This window comes from Eutrigla gurnardus (assembly GCF_963514095.1).
Source record: "Eutrigla gurnardus genome assembly, chromosome: 1".
NCBI lineage: Eukaryota > Metazoa > Chordata > Actinopteri > Perciformes > Triglidae > Eutrigla > Eutrigla gurnardus.
In genome coordinates this window covers 27,990,894-28,008,206 of record NC_139915.1, presented here as the reverse complement: position 1 = coordinate 28,008,206, position 17,313 = coordinate 27,990,894, and the positions used below count along the sequence as shown (strand labels likewise).

The 17,313-nt window shown below is 41.8% G+C and overlaps 1 protein-coding gene across 1 annotated transcript in view; it reads right to left on the bottom strand.

Moving 5' to 3' along the window:
* Positions 1–2,498: 2,498 nt before the first annotated feature.
* Positions 2,499–17,313, bottom strand: part of itga11a (integrin, alpha 11a) — a 40,984-nt gene continuing 26,169 nt past the window's right edge. The window contains exons 14-30 of the mRNA XM_084015211.1: positions 15,710–15,913; positions 15,051–15,181; positions 14,656–14,822; positions 12,833–12,972; positions 12,110–12,220; positions 11,924–12,009; positions 11,628–11,838; positions 11,018–11,116; positions 6,865–6,941; positions 6,521–6,604; positions 6,139–6,229; positions 5,895–6,008; positions 5,507–5,590; positions 5,320–5,430; positions 5,061–5,156; positions 4,250–4,363; positions 2,499–3,742 (exon numbers count right to left, since the gene is read on the bottom strand). Of these exons, the coding sequence (XP_083871337.1) occupies positions 3,665–3,742; positions 4,250–4,363; positions 5,061–5,156; positions 5,320–5,430; positions 5,507–5,590; positions 5,895–6,008; positions 6,139–6,229; positions 6,521–6,604; positions 6,865–6,941; positions 11,018–11,116; positions 11,628–11,838; positions 11,924–12,009; positions 12,110–12,220; positions 12,833–12,972; positions 14,656–14,822; positions 15,051–15,181; positions 15,710–15,913 (1,998 nt within the window). The 3' untranslated portion in view covers positions 2,499–3,664. The remainder of the gene's footprint in view (positions 3,743–4,249; positions 4,364–5,060; positions 5,157–5,319; positions 5,431–5,506; positions 5,591–5,894; positions 6,009–6,138; positions 6,230–6,520; positions 6,605–6,864; positions 6,942–11,017; positions 11,117–11,627; positions 11,839–11,923; positions 12,010–12,109; positions 12,221–12,832; positions 12,973–14,655; positions 14,823–15,050; positions 15,182–15,709; positions 15,914–17,313) is intronic.

The window sequence follows — 17,313 nt, the reverse complement described above, 5'->3', positions numbered from 1 at the left end:
TATACCATCAGTGCCGTGGAATCTGGCACTGATGGTATAACAGATCTTGGAAAATTGGAGCCTTTTTCAAAAAAAGCTAAGCTCCTGCGTAACGTTAGCTTTTTTATTTATACCTATCGCATTCAAGCTTCAAAAACCACTTTATGTGGTGTTAATCTGGGAAGATTATCTGGCTAAACAAAAGCACGTTAGAGTCATACACTTTGATGTACTTGAGCTAGTTTTCTGCAGAAATCCATAAAGCCAATGGGGAAAACAATTCTCACCTTCCATATTTCCTACCAACCGACTTATCTTAACCCATATCTGAACTCGGCCTTCATTTTAGTCTTTATCGGCACCTGTAGCTTCATGATTGCATTTTGCGTGACGCTATTGCAGTGACACAAAAACATATGGATTCCTGCAGTGTTTTTTTTTATCATGTGCAGGCAGTTTTCTAATGAGTGCTGAATTCATATTCTGCACCAGCTCTAGTCTGTGACAGGTGAACCCAGGGAGGAGGTGTTTGAGTGAATGCAACACAGGAGAGCCTTGAGTTGAGGGAGTCTGCTGGAGCTCAGGGAGTCCTGAGGGGGTCCTGGAGCTGAGGGGGTAGCTGTGGGAATCTCCTGGAGCTGAGGGGTCTCCATGGAGCTGAGGGGTCTCCATGGAGCTGAGGGGTCTCCTGGAGCTGAGGGGTCTCCATGGAGCTGAGGGGTCTCCATGGAGCTGAGGGGTCTCCTGGAGCTGAGGGGTCTCCTGGAGCTGAGGGAATCCGCTGGCTGCAGTCGGCTGAACAAAAAGGAAGAACCTTAGGAAGAGCAGCAGAAAACTAAATTCTTGATGTCTTTTGGCTCAATATCAGGAGCACAACTTCAATATTTTATCAGGAAAAAAAAATCGATATATGCATAATTGACCTGAGAGTAGTTGTACAAGCGGTGATCTGGATTTAAATCAATATCACTAAAAATGACGTGTTCAGATGGCTTAAAGGTCATAACGCATATAATATATACTATAAATATTCAGTCAGGCAAATCATGTGTACATAATTGAACTGAAGCCGAGGACATTCATTGGAAAGAGAAAGATGTGGGCGTTAATCCGCTGTGACTCAAATAAGCTCCACACATGTCAATGCAGTGAAAAAGACAACCAAGTTAAGTTTTAGGAAAGTAAATTAGACAATAATAACTAGCCGCATTGGCAGGTTTAACCCCCATCCTAACAACATTTAACAAAGTGCACTAAATAAGAAACCATTGCTGCAAAATTGGATTTCGTCTCAAAATAGAATTAGTTATGTAATTAAGGTAATCTGAAGGGGGGGGAAAACCCTGATTATGATTATTTTAGGAAGGTTTCAGTTAATTTGATTACAGTGTTGTATAAAATAAAACAGCACAGGAGGAAATATGGATTATATCAATTTAATTTTGCTTCAGCAGTCGTCACTGAGCACACAAACGTAGAGAAATCTCCACTCTTTTGTTTTATTCAGTGTTCAGGTTTGCTTTTGATTCAACATTTTTTATTTATCTTTAAGTTTTACATTCACACATTTTCATGCCTGCAAACCCACATTTACAGTAATCATATAGACGCCATAAGAATCATTTGAAATTAATCTTTCCTAATTTCCATTTCTTAAGAGTCTATCTACTGCAACATGTTCTGCAGCACATTTACATAACCTCACTTTTCGTCTGTGTTTTGTATACTTGGATTTATTGATTATCTTTGTTTGTGCAGCTGCTTTCCCATCTTTTAATTACATTTGCAAAAGCAAACATCTATTTTCTCCCCTCGGGGATGAAAACCTCGACACTGTTGGACGTGTCAGCGGGCAGATGGTTAACATGCGTGCCAACGGAACAGAATCAAACTGCATCCCTGAACACAAATGACAGTTTCACTCACACACATGTGGGAGGCTCTGTTTTAACAAGCCTTTGATCAGCGGCCTCCACACAGTCACAGCTGTGCTGGAAGGTGAACTGTAGTTTGCGATGCTGAAATGAATACTGAATTAGGACCCTTGTGGCAAACCTGCCAGTTTACTTCTTTACTGAAAGCTGACTTTTATCCACACAGCGTTCAGCTAAATATCACACCCTGAAGCTTTGACACTGGCAGGCATATGGTCTGTTAATGCTGTCGTAAAGTTCATAATCATTAATATACTTCACTTTGATAATTTGCTAATGAAACAGTGATAATCAAACTGTATGTGGCTGCAGTCTCAGATATCAGAAGCTGAACACTGCCCCATACTGGTGGATGAAGAGCATTACAGAGCTCATTCTCTAAATTTCCTTGTTAAAAAGGTGCAGTCTGAGGAAACAGCCTGGCGTTCTTCCAAGTTTCTAAGACTTGAGGCAAGGTCGGTCGAATATATTGATTGGTTGCATTGTGGGAGATGTATTCCATTAACTGACAGGATTTTAATACACAACTCTCTTTGTGCAGCTCAAACTCCTCAGACGTTCATTAAAAAGACATCCAGAGACATATACAGAGTTTTATTTATAGGCTTATTACAGCTCTTCACACCTCATCAAACAGGACAAACTGACATTCTTTGATAACACCAGCGGGAGTGCTGACATACTGTAAGCACTGTGCATCTACTGGACTCATCTTTGTGGCATCCGATTACCATTTAGTTACTTAGTTGAAATCCATGTCGTCTGCAGTATTTAATGCACATCATTATGCTCTGATGCAGTGCATGTTAGAAGGCATGCAACATCTCCTAACAGGTTCAGTAACACAAAGTCTAGTAATAATAATCTAGCTATAAACCATGTGGAAAAAGTACTGAAAACCATTATAGGACCTGAAAAGGTATAAAAAGATACTTGACTATTTACAAAATTCAAGTTAATTTTGTACAAAGTAAAAGTGCATCAAATGTTTTAATGTTTTCCAGGATGAAAATATTAAAAAGGAGAAAAGGAGATTCTTTGCTGTCGAAAAAGATCAAGAAACATCTCTGTTAAAGTTAAAACGTCATGAATCTTCTTTGTACTCTGGCGACTTTAGTTCAGTTTTTTTTTCTTCATAAATTATTATGCAAGTGAGCTGAACATGTTGCAGATAAAAAAAAAATCTTTTAAAACATCGAATTCAATATACAGTATAGTAACTTTACATTTGGGTGGCATGTCACCCTTGAGGTTTTTCATTTGTATTTCAAAATTTACCATAAGAGTTAAATAAATATACATCAGTAAGAGACAAAAGAGTGATTGGCTAACGCTTGCCTGAAGGGCAAATGGCCTGACATTTTTTGAAACAAATCGATCGAAAGCTCGCTCTGTTCTTCTTTTCAAACGGCCGGGAAAAGCATCACAGCTCCAACCCTAAGCCAAGAAAAGCAGAGCTCACAGGTCTGTGGAAGGTACGACAACGAGGGCGGTGAATACATAGACGAAGAAGAAGGCCCTGATGTCGCAACAGTGCAGGAATGCTAAGTGAGTGTGACAGTGCTGACTCTTGGGGGTCGTGGCGTGCGACAGATCCAGTGCACTGAATAAGCCTTGCTTATGCGGCCATGCGGCGCTGTCTATGCGGCTCCACTGTGGTGTTGGGGAGCAGGGGGATGGGGGGTGTGAGTTGGTCCCTGAGTGTCGGGTCCCCTGTGGAAAAGGTGTCTGCTGGGGGCCCTCAGCCTGCGTTACCGTTCTTCGCCCACTTTCCCGTTTGCCTCCTGCTCGTCCTCGTCTCTTGGCTTCTGCCTCCGGAAGAAGCCGAGCTGGGAGGGAGAGGAGTTAGAAACAGCGGGGAGTTAGACACAGCGGGGAGTTAGACACAGCGGGGAGTTAGACCAGATGTGCACAGAAGGTCATTCTTGAGCATCAGGTGTTATTATGCAACACTATGACATCTCTGAGAGGACGATTGTGACGAGACGGTTAAAAGAAAGAAAACAAAACAACACATTTAACTATACGTAGCTATATAAACATTACTTTTTCAGTGACATTCTGCCAGTTAATATCACAGATTTGACCTTTCAGTGTTATTTTATTCCTGACCAGAGGGGGGCAGCATAACCCTACGCTGGCTGTGACTGGTTTAGATTTTAACAGGGACTACAAAGACTTCAGATGACATCAAGGCAGCAAGAGAACGACATGCTATTTCCTACTGTAGATAAAATAACACTGAGGCAGAGCTGATCTTTGATAGTCTCAACAAAGACATACTGTAGATCTTGATGTAATAACCTCTAGTAAGTGTGCGTTATATGACGGCTTACCTTCCATAGAGCGAGACTGAGCAGTGCTAACAACAAGAGTCCTCCCAGCGTGCTACCGATGATAATCCAGTTTGAGATCCTGTAATCTCCCTCCTTCCGGATCTCCAATATGATCTATGGACGATATGATATTTGAATCATAATGGACTGATATCTTTTTGTGTTCATCTTGTACACAAATAAAAATATGATGCACATACAGAAATATATAATTATAGATTACCCTTGGGTAAATATGATCATATATTATATGATCATCTGCAGAATCGTACTTTTATTCAGCACAATATGTGTGCAAACTTAGAAATTGGTCTGAAGTTGTTCTGAAAACTTGACTTCTTATCATATTAAAGGCATACTTGCAGCACAGCTCAGAACCAGGTTTACCACAGAACCAATTCCTCTTTTTATACTCATAATACATTTACATGAGCTAATATAAATGAGTATCTATTTGCTCATACAAGCACAATAAAGAGATATTATATGGCTGTTTGAAATGGCCAATAGATGGCGGCACAGATCAGCGTACGGGTCCAGACTTGTACATGTTGTGCCGCTGGTCCTTTCGGTCCCTAAGCACCACACAACACGTGTGCTCCAATACCAGCCTTTCCCGCCGTATATACGCTGCTTCATTGATGCTGGGCCACGCTCAACTGTAGCTAACTCCACTGATATCATTTAGAAAGTAGTCACTGCAGAAAGTGATGGTCTTGTTTAGCGTTATTATTTACACTTAACCTTCAAAAGGATAAGGGTGTGATCAGTCAAACCTGGCAGTTCACAGCATAATTGTTTGTTGACTCACATGTCTGACAGGCCTCTCTTCATGTAAAAACATGGGGCTGGAGGAGTGGAGCTCCACTGATGCGCTGGTTCCCAGTTCCAGGATTTTAAATTTCAGCTGGAGAGGAAATCAAAACATGCTGCCAGTTTTTTACAAACCCATTACACAGCTTAAAGCAGAAAAACAGCAAGACAAAGAGAGCACTTGCATTCACGTGTGTGCTTTTAAAATGCCGGGGACTTCCAGCTTAATGGATGCATATTTTGGGTTTTATACTCACTGCGTGTAAGGTGTCTATTCGCAGAGCTCCTGTGATTCTAACTGCAATTTCCCTGTAGGAGGCCACGTTGACGGTACATTGGATTGGCAGCGTGAGGGTGTTGGACCGGTTCTGTGTAAAGAAACGCATCCAAGTTGGAAATAGAAAAATCTTATTTGGGAATGAATTAGGTTGGCTTGTTCTTTACCAAGCGGGAGAAGCGTGACAGGTCCTCAGGTGACGCTCTGCTCTCGGCCACATGCTGAGGCGGTAAACAGCGAGTACCGTCTCTCTGAGGTGTGACATGAGAGGGGAAACACTCGTTAGTATCTTACAACCTTGTATCTGCAGTGAAAGAGTGCAATAATATCCAGATGAGATGAGGTGTATTAGCATTACTTAATGAATGCACATACATTAAAAAAATGGTCTTTAAAATCTTTAAAAATATTTGTCCATATTCCCAAATATTAACAGTGAGTCCAAGAAAGGATTTTCCGCCGTAAATGACAAAGCCAGTCAGAGCCACAAAAGGATCCACGAAGAGGGCCTGTCTTCACTTCCATTGTGGACCCCCTTTGGAAACCGGTGCTCACCTGGTCAATATAGAAGTCCGATATCTGCAGGAGTTGGTTCCCATTTTTCGTCATTTCTGGGATCTCAATGTTCAGCTGCAGATCCTTTACAGGAAAATAGCCAAGGTTCTGGATCTGCAGCAAAAACAATGTGAAGTACATTATCTATCTGTCTAGTTAGGATAAGTGTGTAGAGCTAATGGCCGGGTGGATGTTTTCCTGTACAGTTACTTGCAGTAATAATAATGATGATAAAGATTCTCACCTGGAAAGTGAAGTTGAAAGGAGGGCCGATAACTCCGGGCTCCTCCAGCGACAGCTCTGACTTGATGTCATATCGGGTCGGATTTGAATCCCTTTTGAAGTGCAGAACGAGCACAAACAATAAACAAGTGAGACAGCTATCATCCTCCGTTTATCAGAGCTTGAAATCTCAAGTTTAATACGTGACAACCAAGTCCCTAACCGGCTACAGCATCTGCAACTTCTCTCACACCGAACTGACAGCATTTGGAAAAAAAAATCACACTTTGCTCCTGTGACTTGCATTTCTAAGTTTGTTGCTTCCACAATCATCAATAATCATTCATCAATGCGGAGCTTCAGCAGCATGCATCGTTTGGAAGGACATTGAGAAACTGACAAACCTTGTGAAGAGAAGGTCGGCCTCGTATTTCAGTGAGTAATAGATATCATTGAAATTATCAGCTGTGCTCATCTCATCGCCATCACTGTTGACAGAACGGGACACAAACATTGGAAGAACGTGAGCGGTGATGTGACAGCCGGACACACCAGATAAAATATTTATCCTCGTGGCAGCATTTCCATCTCACTCTCCCCAAGATATGTACGGTGAACGTAATGCCTTCTGAGAAATCTTTGTTGATCTTTGGCATCAATAAACGGCAGCTGAGGACAGACTTCTCTCTATGCAAACAGGAAGTCTACCTAATGTCTATCGCTGTGAAATACAGATAAAGGTTCACACCTTCTGGCCTCCAGGATAACCCTGACGTGCTCCAGGAAGACAGCACGGCTGAACTCAAACTCCAGACGGAATGATACCTACACAGAAGAGAAAATAAAGGTTCAAACAATAAATTCATTTTAGCATCATTTCATTTTTACCACCAAAACAAAACCACGAAAAGCGCTTCTTTTGACTCCACACGTGTCTCTATTCACCAAACAGTAAAAGCCATGCATTATGGATTGAGGAGTAAAGTCTGCAATAACCATGTATCCAGCTTTGACCCCAGGCAGCCAGCTGCACAGTTGGTGCTGCTTAAACACAGCCAGGGAATTTCCCCTTCGTCCAGGACTATAAAGTAAATGCAAAATCAACACGACTACACACAAACACACACACATACGACTAACAGTAAGAGTCAGGTTCAGGATAAAATGCAAGGCCAGAGGCAGGAAAGAGAGGAGACGGACAGAAACGGGGGACGAAGAGATGACGGGTATGTAAGAGAATGGGAATCATTAGAAGAAGTCCAAACAAAAAACCGAAGGCGAGGCCAAGTCTAGAGAGGAGGGGAGGAGAGAAGAGGAGTGGAGGTTTGATTGGCAGCCGAGAGCAAACCGAGCTGATCCTTGTTTACAGAACTCCATGTCGTAATGAAATCCTGACGGACTCCGTCTGACCAGAGAGGAAGACGCTAGGTTTACTGTGGCTTCCCTCCTCCATATAGCCTGACTCATCCCTGACAGACCACAGATATAGTACAGATATACAGAAGTAATGACCTGTATTAAGTGCTGGAAAGTACATTTGCTCAAAGTATGGTTCTAAATGTACTTTTCCGCACCTTTGTACTTCTACTTCAAAAATATTGTTCTCCACTAAAAGCATTTGACAGTTAGAGATACCAAAGTAGTTACTTGTTAATTTGACATTGATTGGTTCTCAACCTTTTCAGTCTTACTAAAAACTGTTCATATAATCGGATCCTATTATGAGGAAATAATCCCTTGTTTTTGTTATGAAAGCCCCAGAAAAATAAATCCTGGGACATTTTGTCCATTTTCAAAATAATTGGAAAGATCTGTGTTGACAGTTGACAATCACTTAGAAGACAGTTAGATGAAAACACACACACACACACACACACACACACACACACACACACACACACACACACACACACACACACACACACACACACACACACACACACACAGACACGCAAGCGGTAAGGGGTTTGAAAGACATGATGGTCTGTGACAAGGGGATGTTTGTGCGGCAGCATAGTTGGACGTTGAAATTCAGACAGAGCACGAAGCTTCCCGTCCTCCTCTGGTTTGACGTAGTTCATCCACAGTCGTCCATTTTGGTGCTGACAACAAAACAGTTGTCAGCACCACGGCATGATCTCTAGACCTCACTTTGCTTTCGGCGGTAGTAAGGTTTACGGTACACATGCTAGTTTCACGCTGGTCGAATGCAACCGGAAAAGTCAAAACAAGAGTGATAACTGGCTGTTTTAAAAAAAGCTTGCCCTGAGGTTTGTACTTTCCTTCAGCTGAGCAGCGGTTTGGGGCAGGCTTGGCAGCGGCACCGGTGGACAATCAGCCTTGTTTAACCCCATGCCACATTTTTAAAAGGCTCCCCACCAGAGCAGATCAGCTATGTGGCTCTGGATGCTGTTCAGGCTGAATGAGTGGGTATGAATCAGTTTTAAAGGGTGACCGGAGTCCTCATCGCTCAGTTGTTATGGAGCGTTACGGAGAAATGCGCTAATATTTCCGTTGCCAAAGAGACGGCTATTGTTTGTGATAATGACGTGGTGGTCAGGACATTTCGTGAATGCTTTCAATCCCCTTCATTACCTCTTTCCTGCAGGCTTTTGTTCTGACATCAATGGAAAAGACGGCTTAGGTATAATCTGCCCACTGTTTAATAGCTTTTAATTGCACCGTGCGATGCACTACCAGTGTCATCCCTATCAAAGTTAATTCAAACATCACCCTCTTAAAAATAAAACTTGATGCCTCGCTGTAAAACACACTGGGGTCTCATAAATATCCTTGACATTACAAGCCCGTGGAAAGGCTCGGAAACGGGAGCATTTAACGCGAGAATCAGTAACAGATGAGAAAATAACCTCTCGGTATCTCTCACTATGTCTTACCTGGTGCACTAGGCAAAGTGGAGAGAAAACCTTCCTAATGGCTTCTGGTCTACGTACCGCGCTGCTACAGTAAGATGCATCTTGGTATAAAGATTTAATAACAAGCAAATAGGGTGGCTAATTTGAATTTTTATTGTGTGTAGAGGACGACGGTATTAAGACGGTCAGAATAAGGGACAGTTCATTTCTTTTAAGAAAATGCTTTCAAAACTGTGGACTCAAACGTTTTGGTCCGTCTCCTAGAAATTCCCCAAACTACACACTGTAGGTTTTCAGTTCCACCAATATGTTTTTGTGCCAGTGACAGCGTGTCCTCGTTCTAGCTGAATGTTAAACATAGGAACAATGTGGAGGTTCATTCTTGGGAACACATAAAATATCAACTCATATGACCTCAATAACTTAGTAAGTAGTAGTAAGAAGCGGATGTAGTCGCCGTGAAGTCCCCCTTTGGTTTGTGGACTACGGTTTGGAAGCCTTGAGTTCGGCATTTGGAACCAGCAGTGACACAATAGTGTGGAACAACTAAATTGTGAATGAGACATTTTTTAGGCGACCAAAAGCTGAAAACACACTGTGAAAGGGGTAAAGTTGAAAGACAAAAACAAAGACAACGCCCAGACTGAACAAGTCCAAGTAGCCCTCCCCTACCCTGCTGTATGTTTTACTCTAAATGGAAAGATCGCTTACATCATGAACGTCACGCTATATTGAAGACGTGAAACTAGCGATTGAGACCATGTTTAAGTAAATAAATCAAGTAAGACGTAGGGTAATGTTCTCATAGACTTCTTTTTGCAATCGGAGAAGTCACATCCTGATGGCCATTAGAAAGAATGCAAGTTTAAGGCACTTCAGCTTGGGCTTCACTTTTCAAACCGGAGGTTGCCGCCTGAGCAAGTTCAGTTCCATGAAGAAGGCAGTGGGATGTAGGCAAAAGCTCTGGAAAAAGCACGACTTTTAACATGTTAAACTGAAGTTAAGAAATAGTGAACACATTCCCAGTTTGGAAGAACATCACAACTTGTCAGGTTTCCGGGAACGCTGCACTACTCTGCTGGTTCGGCGCCTTACTAGATAGATTTTGATCAATGAGGGACTGAACTGTATTAACCAGGGCTCTCTTTAGAGTTTTACACAATCTGATGACAAAACAATCCTTGACACTGGTGCCTGATGCCGAGTGTAGCTGAGGTTTTAAGTTTTAAGAGGATGCGATGGCTCTGGGAAACCTCAGAAAGTATTACGTTTCAACATCGTAATGTGCTTTGTGGGGGGAAACCTTTACGCATAGAACTGTAAATAATGATGCTTAATAAGTTGTTGTTTTGGCTTGAAATCTCTTTAAACTGGTGCAATAATGAGGAAGTGTTCAGGATTAAAATGTATATTATAGTTAATCACATTTGTTATAATTAGAAAGTTAAATAGAGAACGGCAACAGTTTTAGTGTCAACGGTGGGGACTTTCATGTCACACTGGATCTCACAAACCAGAACTAAACTTGGCTCCTCTGGTTGGCTTGTGGGTTTTTACATTTACTAGTGTGGTCTGTCATGGTCATCTAACGCTTGCAGCATGTGTTTTAGGCTGCTGCGATCGAATATTGCCCACATTGGAAGCGTTTTATCACATAATGTGTGGGCTTCGAGGCTGCTCTGACAGGGAAGTGTGTGGAAGTGTCCCCTGCTAAATAGTTGTTGTTTTTCAATTTGAAAATGTTTTTCAAACACAGAATCGATGATTCTCACCTACAAATATGATTTCTTGGACTTAAATCACCCAGGAACAAACTGTCAGGTATAATATATAGTATATAATATTTAGTGCAAAACCTGCAAATCCATCATTTTGATTTGACTTAAAATAGAACGGCAAAATATGTGCCCAGTTAAGTGTTTTGATAGTAGATTAGAGCAAATTATAAACAAAGTCACAATTCCACAGTGAAACGTGGTTTATACATTAAAAATAATGTCACTGATTCAGTGTGTGATATCTCACCTGACTTTTGGCCCTCATGAACGGAGCGCTGACATTGCAGATCTTCTCATTCCTCAGTTTGTCTTCAATGAAACACTCGATTTTGATGTCAGAGTTGTCCTGAATCAAAAATAATAATGACGTCCATGTCTATAATACATTACAAACATACGTACAGTGAAATAATTAAATCTAAAATGCAATTGAGTGAGCAGCAAGTATGAAGTATTACGATACTTGACCTTTTAAGTCATTATATATATGTGAAGACCTGTCCTACTTGGCCTCTGATTGGCTAGTAGTTGTTGTCTTTTTTAGTTTATTGCTGATGTGGATGTACTTATAAGGATGTCTGCCTTCTTGTGGTGCTGTCATATGTTACTATATATATATATATTTTAATGCTGTAATGCATATTGCCTGTATGGATGGAGTACAATTACAGATCTGTTGATTGTAACTATACAGTGCTATAAGCAGATTACAACACACCATAAGAATGTTTGTAATACATTATAGACACAAGCTTCATCGAAAGTGTTGTTTTTACTCTTTAGAGTATTTTAGACAATTTCACACAATTTAGGGAAAAATGTTCTCATAATAAACCAAATGGCCGATGACAATGTACCTTGACTATGAGGCTGGAGAAGCGTAGATTGGGTGTATAGGTGATATTTAGGCGGGCATGGTAGGCGTTCTCTCCCTTGTTCTCCAACCGGACATCCACCACCATCCTCCTCCTGTTTCCCTCCAGAACCCGCAGAGATCCCTCGCTTCCTCCTTCACTCAGATGGCGGCAGAGATCGCCACGAGACTGTACGGGCTGCGCACAGAACTGCCTGGGAGGCGGTGAGGGAAAGACAAGTGAAATCTTAAGCAACAGAGCAGGCGAAGGATCAGTTTTATTAACGCATGTGTACCTACTTTCGAGTCATCAGGTCGGTCATACTCTGCAGAGCCAAGTCAGGTGTGCAGTGGTCGTCCTCGTCACAGCCGTTCCAGAAGGGCAGCTGGACAAAGACAAGAGCTCTTGTCAAGTCAAAGAAACTCTTTCCATCTGAGTGCATTTTACTAGAACTTGAATGCAAAGATAAGTTGACGCTCTTTCACCTCAGTCCTCACAACCGTAGGCCAGCTGTCATCCAGGACTGGTCCCTGGGCGGGATCTTGTAGGGCCACTTGTGCAGCAAACACTATGGGCCGTGCATAGTCTGTAGTCTCCTAATATAAAACATTAAAGTTCAAAGATAAGCCTGTGGATTCACTCATTTATCATGGCACTTTATCTATGACACTCAAATACACTCACACTAACGTTTACACAAATATACAAGATGCAGAAATACTAAAAACACATGATTATGATCTCATTTTAATGTGCAGTTTGTGTTGTTTTTGGCCATGGGGAAGATCGATATAATTGTAATAATGATGTTTTAAAACTAAGGTAGCTGACTTATGTTTTGCTAAAATGCAACATGTTCAAATTTGACTCTTTTCATTCAACAAGAAAAATCCCACAAGTATCCAGTGAACCTGCCAGAATTGAATTATTGTCAAAAAGCAGTATTTTAACCTTCACATGATACTATAACTTTCCACAGAATCCCACTTAAAATATATATCTTAGCGCCGTCTCGCCTATTCAGTGAACATTAGCCTTGGGATGGGGCGGCTGTGGCTCAGAGGTAGAGCGAGTCGACCTCAAATCGGAAGATCGGTGGTTCGATCTCCGGCTCCTCCAGTCTGCACGCCTTGGACAAGACACTGAACCCCAAATGCAGGTCCATTTAGCAATTATTAATTATAAGTAAACATCATCATGGAGCTCACCATGACGTGGAAGTAGATGTGTTCGCAGGTCTCTTCTCCAGGAAAGAGCGTCAGGTTTTGAGGCTGCAGCTTGTTCGGGTTGTCCAGTATGGCCCGAGGATTGAAACGCCTCTCCGCAATGGAGACATTATATTTAATCCCTGTGGGTCACGGGAAGAGTTAAGAAATGACATGAAATCCTAGATGATCCTGTTTTATTTTTGTTTAAAAGGTTTCTAAGATAGTTTCGGTTTGTACTTGGGTTTGGGGCAGACTCATTAACAACCTGCGGCATCAGGCTATGGTAAATGACATCACCGTAGCCATGCGATGCATTATTACTCTGAACAAATGACAAATGTGTTACCAAGATATACAAGAATCCAAACCCTCTGGCTTAAGTACAGTCATTTCCAAGCCACATTGTTTAAAAGGCTTACCATTTATTGCCTGTTTTCATGGCATGAGGAAAAATCGACTAAGGGTGAACTTATGCATGAGTTGTGTTTGGGGTCAACTACAGAATTAAAGGGGGAAATCTTATGCATAATGGACAGATTTTCTCCACTTCACCACAATTGTCAGTATCACCCATTTAAAAAAGCATTTCCCCTTTTTGACAAGAGAAACTCTTAATACCAATAAATAAAGTTTGATCTTGGACGTTTCCCATCCAAAACAGCTATTACCCCTAACAGCAACATTTGTCATCACTATATTCCTTAAAAATATTGCATATATATATTTGCATAAATAAGATTAACTTGGCCGGGACAGAAAAAGAGCTCCATTTCTGCAACAGACCACAGCGAACTCACAAACACCAGCACATCTGCCACGCGTTATGAGCCAGACACGACAACGAGAGGAAAATTAAATAAACGTGTTCCACTGGATGTAACCAGTGTAGACAAGATAAGTCCCTCTCACTCTTCCTCTTCTCCTGTTTTGGCACATCTGGTAGATTTGATAAAGATGTCAGAGGGTCAACAGGTTAACTCAGAACACGCTCCCCCTGCACCTCTGCTTCCTCCCAACCGATACACAGTGAAACTGAAACCTGCCATCATATCTCTGAAAACAAATTGTGAGCAGAGACACCCTGCAGCACCCATGTGAAGGACTGAGTCACCACCAAACAATAAGAAACAACTCTCTCTTTTGAGACGACTAATACAGCGATAAAATTGCGTTCCCACCTGCGTTCACACATTAAAATGAACATTTTATATCATCGGTGGGCTTGTGATATACCCGGAGATATTTTGGAGGCGGCATCGTTTGCTTTGGCAGAGAACGGCAGTGAGATCAGAATCTTTTACTGCTGGTAAAGAAACACATCGCTTTGGCGCCGCTCTGAACGGAGGAGCAATCACAGATATTATGGAGAGCCGCATGCTGAAAAGTCTGCCGGAGCCAGGAGGACATGAATGATATACATTCACAGGGCTGAACGCCGTTTCTCACTGAAGCCAGCCATGTTTCATCCTGTCATGTCTCCAGATCCACACTACAGCTGAACTACAGTTCCCAAATATAAATCTCTCTGCTCCAAGTGGAACGGTAAAAATTATGTGTTAAAGGTTTGACAATTTCCAGAGGTTTGACAAGACAGCTGGCAGTGTCAGCATCTTTCTGTCTCAGGAAAAATACTTTTTCCTTTCTTGAGATTTGGTGTTCGATTTGATCCGTTGTGCAATAAGTAAAAGAGTCTGCTTTACTAATCGATAAAAAGGAGTTTTATTAACCTTTGAATGATGCCAAACATCGGGTAAAGATAGGGGGGACGAACTGAAGGTTTACTGAGATTCTTCCACAGCAGCGGATTATTTTGACTGACTTACCAATTTCCTGTGTCGGAGGAATGGCTGTCCTGGCCGTGATGTTGAAACATACAATGGCTGACATACAGGTCACATCTTTGCCACCCCTCTGACAGTCCTTCACGAAGATGTTGATCTTACTGGGCTCAAACCTAACAGTGGTATATATCCGCACGACACTCTGTGACCTGTGAGGGCATAAAGACGTGTGAGACTCAGGAATATTCTTCTGAATATATGATTCTTTCTGAAGTCGTAAATAATACTCTCTATTACAGGGTTTTAACAGGAAATGTAACAGTAAGCTAAGAACCGCGGGGATAAGACAGATGTCTCTAAAGTAACTGATGAAATTTATTTGGAGCCAGCTGTGTACTCGACAGTGTGTTTTTAATATTCTTAGGTGGAATACTCACCAAAGGAGAACAGCAGCACCAAGGGAACCTACTGCCAGGTCCACTAAACCATCATTGTTCATGTCCATTGTGCCATGAATACTGCGGCCGAAGTACAGCAGGCCGGGAGCCAAATCTGCTGCTGCGATCCTCTGGGAAACAGGCAGAAAAAGAGATCCGAGCAAATCAATCAATGAGCAATCAGAATGACGACAATGCTGTGGTTAAAGCCATCACCGGAGCGGTCGTGTGTGGAATTAAACTGTAACGTTCATACGACATTATTTCAAGTGGGAGCAAAACCTCTTGTGGTCTGTGTTTGTACGTTTTACCAAATGTACTGCAAACTATATTTCACATTAATACCAGCCGTTCTCTGAAGCAATTTCGTTGTATTGTGTGCAATGACAATAAAGAATTCTATTCTATTCTATTCTATTCTAGCATTGACTTAAATTGGTCACCACAGCTTCCTGCTTCTGTTTACATCAGTGTTGTCACTTACAGTAGGCTGTCAGTTTCATGCCTTTGTCATTGCAGAGTTATTGTCACATGATCACCCACCTGCATCCCTCCCCCTCATTATCTCATAGTCACTTAGTGTTGCAACACGTAAGGTATTCTTTGGAAACTGATGAGCAGTCATGTGCTTGTTAAAGTCTGGACTGCAAACCCCCTACCTGCTTGTACTTGCGCAGTATTCTGTTGTGCTGGCTGAAGAAAACATAAATGGCTCCTTTGTGGTCGTCTTCCAGCGGGGCTCCCACCACCAAGTCATTGAAGCCGTCACCGTTCAGGTCAGGCACAGGAGCCAGCGACGAGCCGAAGCGGGCGTTCTGGCCGCCGTTATGGATTTCCAACGCCCCCTCAAAGATGAAGCGATTCTGGAGAATGAAGGGAAACATCGTGATGCATGCTCATTAATTTGTTACAAATGTTTTCTTTTCCCCTTGGTTCCCACTTCACAAATATCTGAAGGCAATTGCCCCTCAGGGATATTTTAGATCGGTGGTGGGTCCCAGAGCGGGAGATCTGGCTGCTTATTCCCGAAAAATGAACTGCAACAAACAAGCTCAGTGGACCAAAACCTTTTATAATCACAACACAAAATGATCCAAGCTTGATTCTCCTCCCTGACACTGTGTCCAAATACATGAGAAGATAATTGCAAATTCAATAAATCAATATTACTGCCAGCAAGTAAATAAGCTTGTGTTAGGAGTTAATGTTACAGCCAACTAGAAAAATAGCACATATACTGTGAGAAAGTCCTGCTCTAAGTCTTATCTACAGTAGTGGGGACGTCCAAGCCTTCTGGCAGACTTTTCTAGTCAAAGTGCTGATCTGTTCTTCAACTGATCCGTCAGAAATCTCATAACAAGACCAAGGGAGAGATTGTTGTCCTCTCTGTCCCCCTCCAGTTGGATTTGTTATTTAAATGATCTCAAAACCATCTTTAGTGTAATCATGTTGGAATTTTTACAGGAAAAAGTAACAAACAAAATTCCTTTATAATCTTTCCAATCAAACAAAAGATAAAGTTTGAAGCAGCTCCTGTGTTTGCTACATAATCCTTTAATTCAGTCTTTTTGAACTCAAATATCTCAAACATCTGGCAACAAAATAAAGAGGACTTTTACTTCTAGGTCGTAAAAAGAACTAAAGAACGGCGTATAGCTTCAGTGTATTTATTTGAAGTTCTATTCTTAGCAAGTGTAGCGTCAGATGGAAAATATCTACTTCTCTGAAAGCAACTAGCCGACTGGACAAAATGGAGCCAAATAGCTCAGTCATCAGAAGTCATGCATATCATTGCTCCACTTGGCATCCCGGCTCATAATATAATTTAGTGTCGGCAGACGGAACATGAGATCACTTGTTATTTCAGTTGAGTAAATGGGAAGGGAGCTGATTTAGGAAGGTCGTTTTTAACTTCTCGGCTACCTGATGTGCGCCAGTGTGACGAAGAGGGAGACTGGTGGAGAAAAGCGGGGGGAAATATATTCAGCGTTTTTTAAAATTTGAAACATATGGTTTGAGGCTATGAAGGGTCAGGACCAGTCTGCAGCGGCGTTGGAGTGGAATTTTATTTTTTTGACCTGCTGCCAGACTGCAGGCGACGTTGTTTAGCTTTGGACTTGTAGTTATTATCCCCTAAGTTTTGATCATAGCCCTCGGTGCAAAGGCAGCTCAGTAATGGCTTGTCATTGATTATGTGTACTTACAATAACTTTACAATAATTGACTGCAGCTATTCCACCCATACCTTTGTGATGGGTTAAGA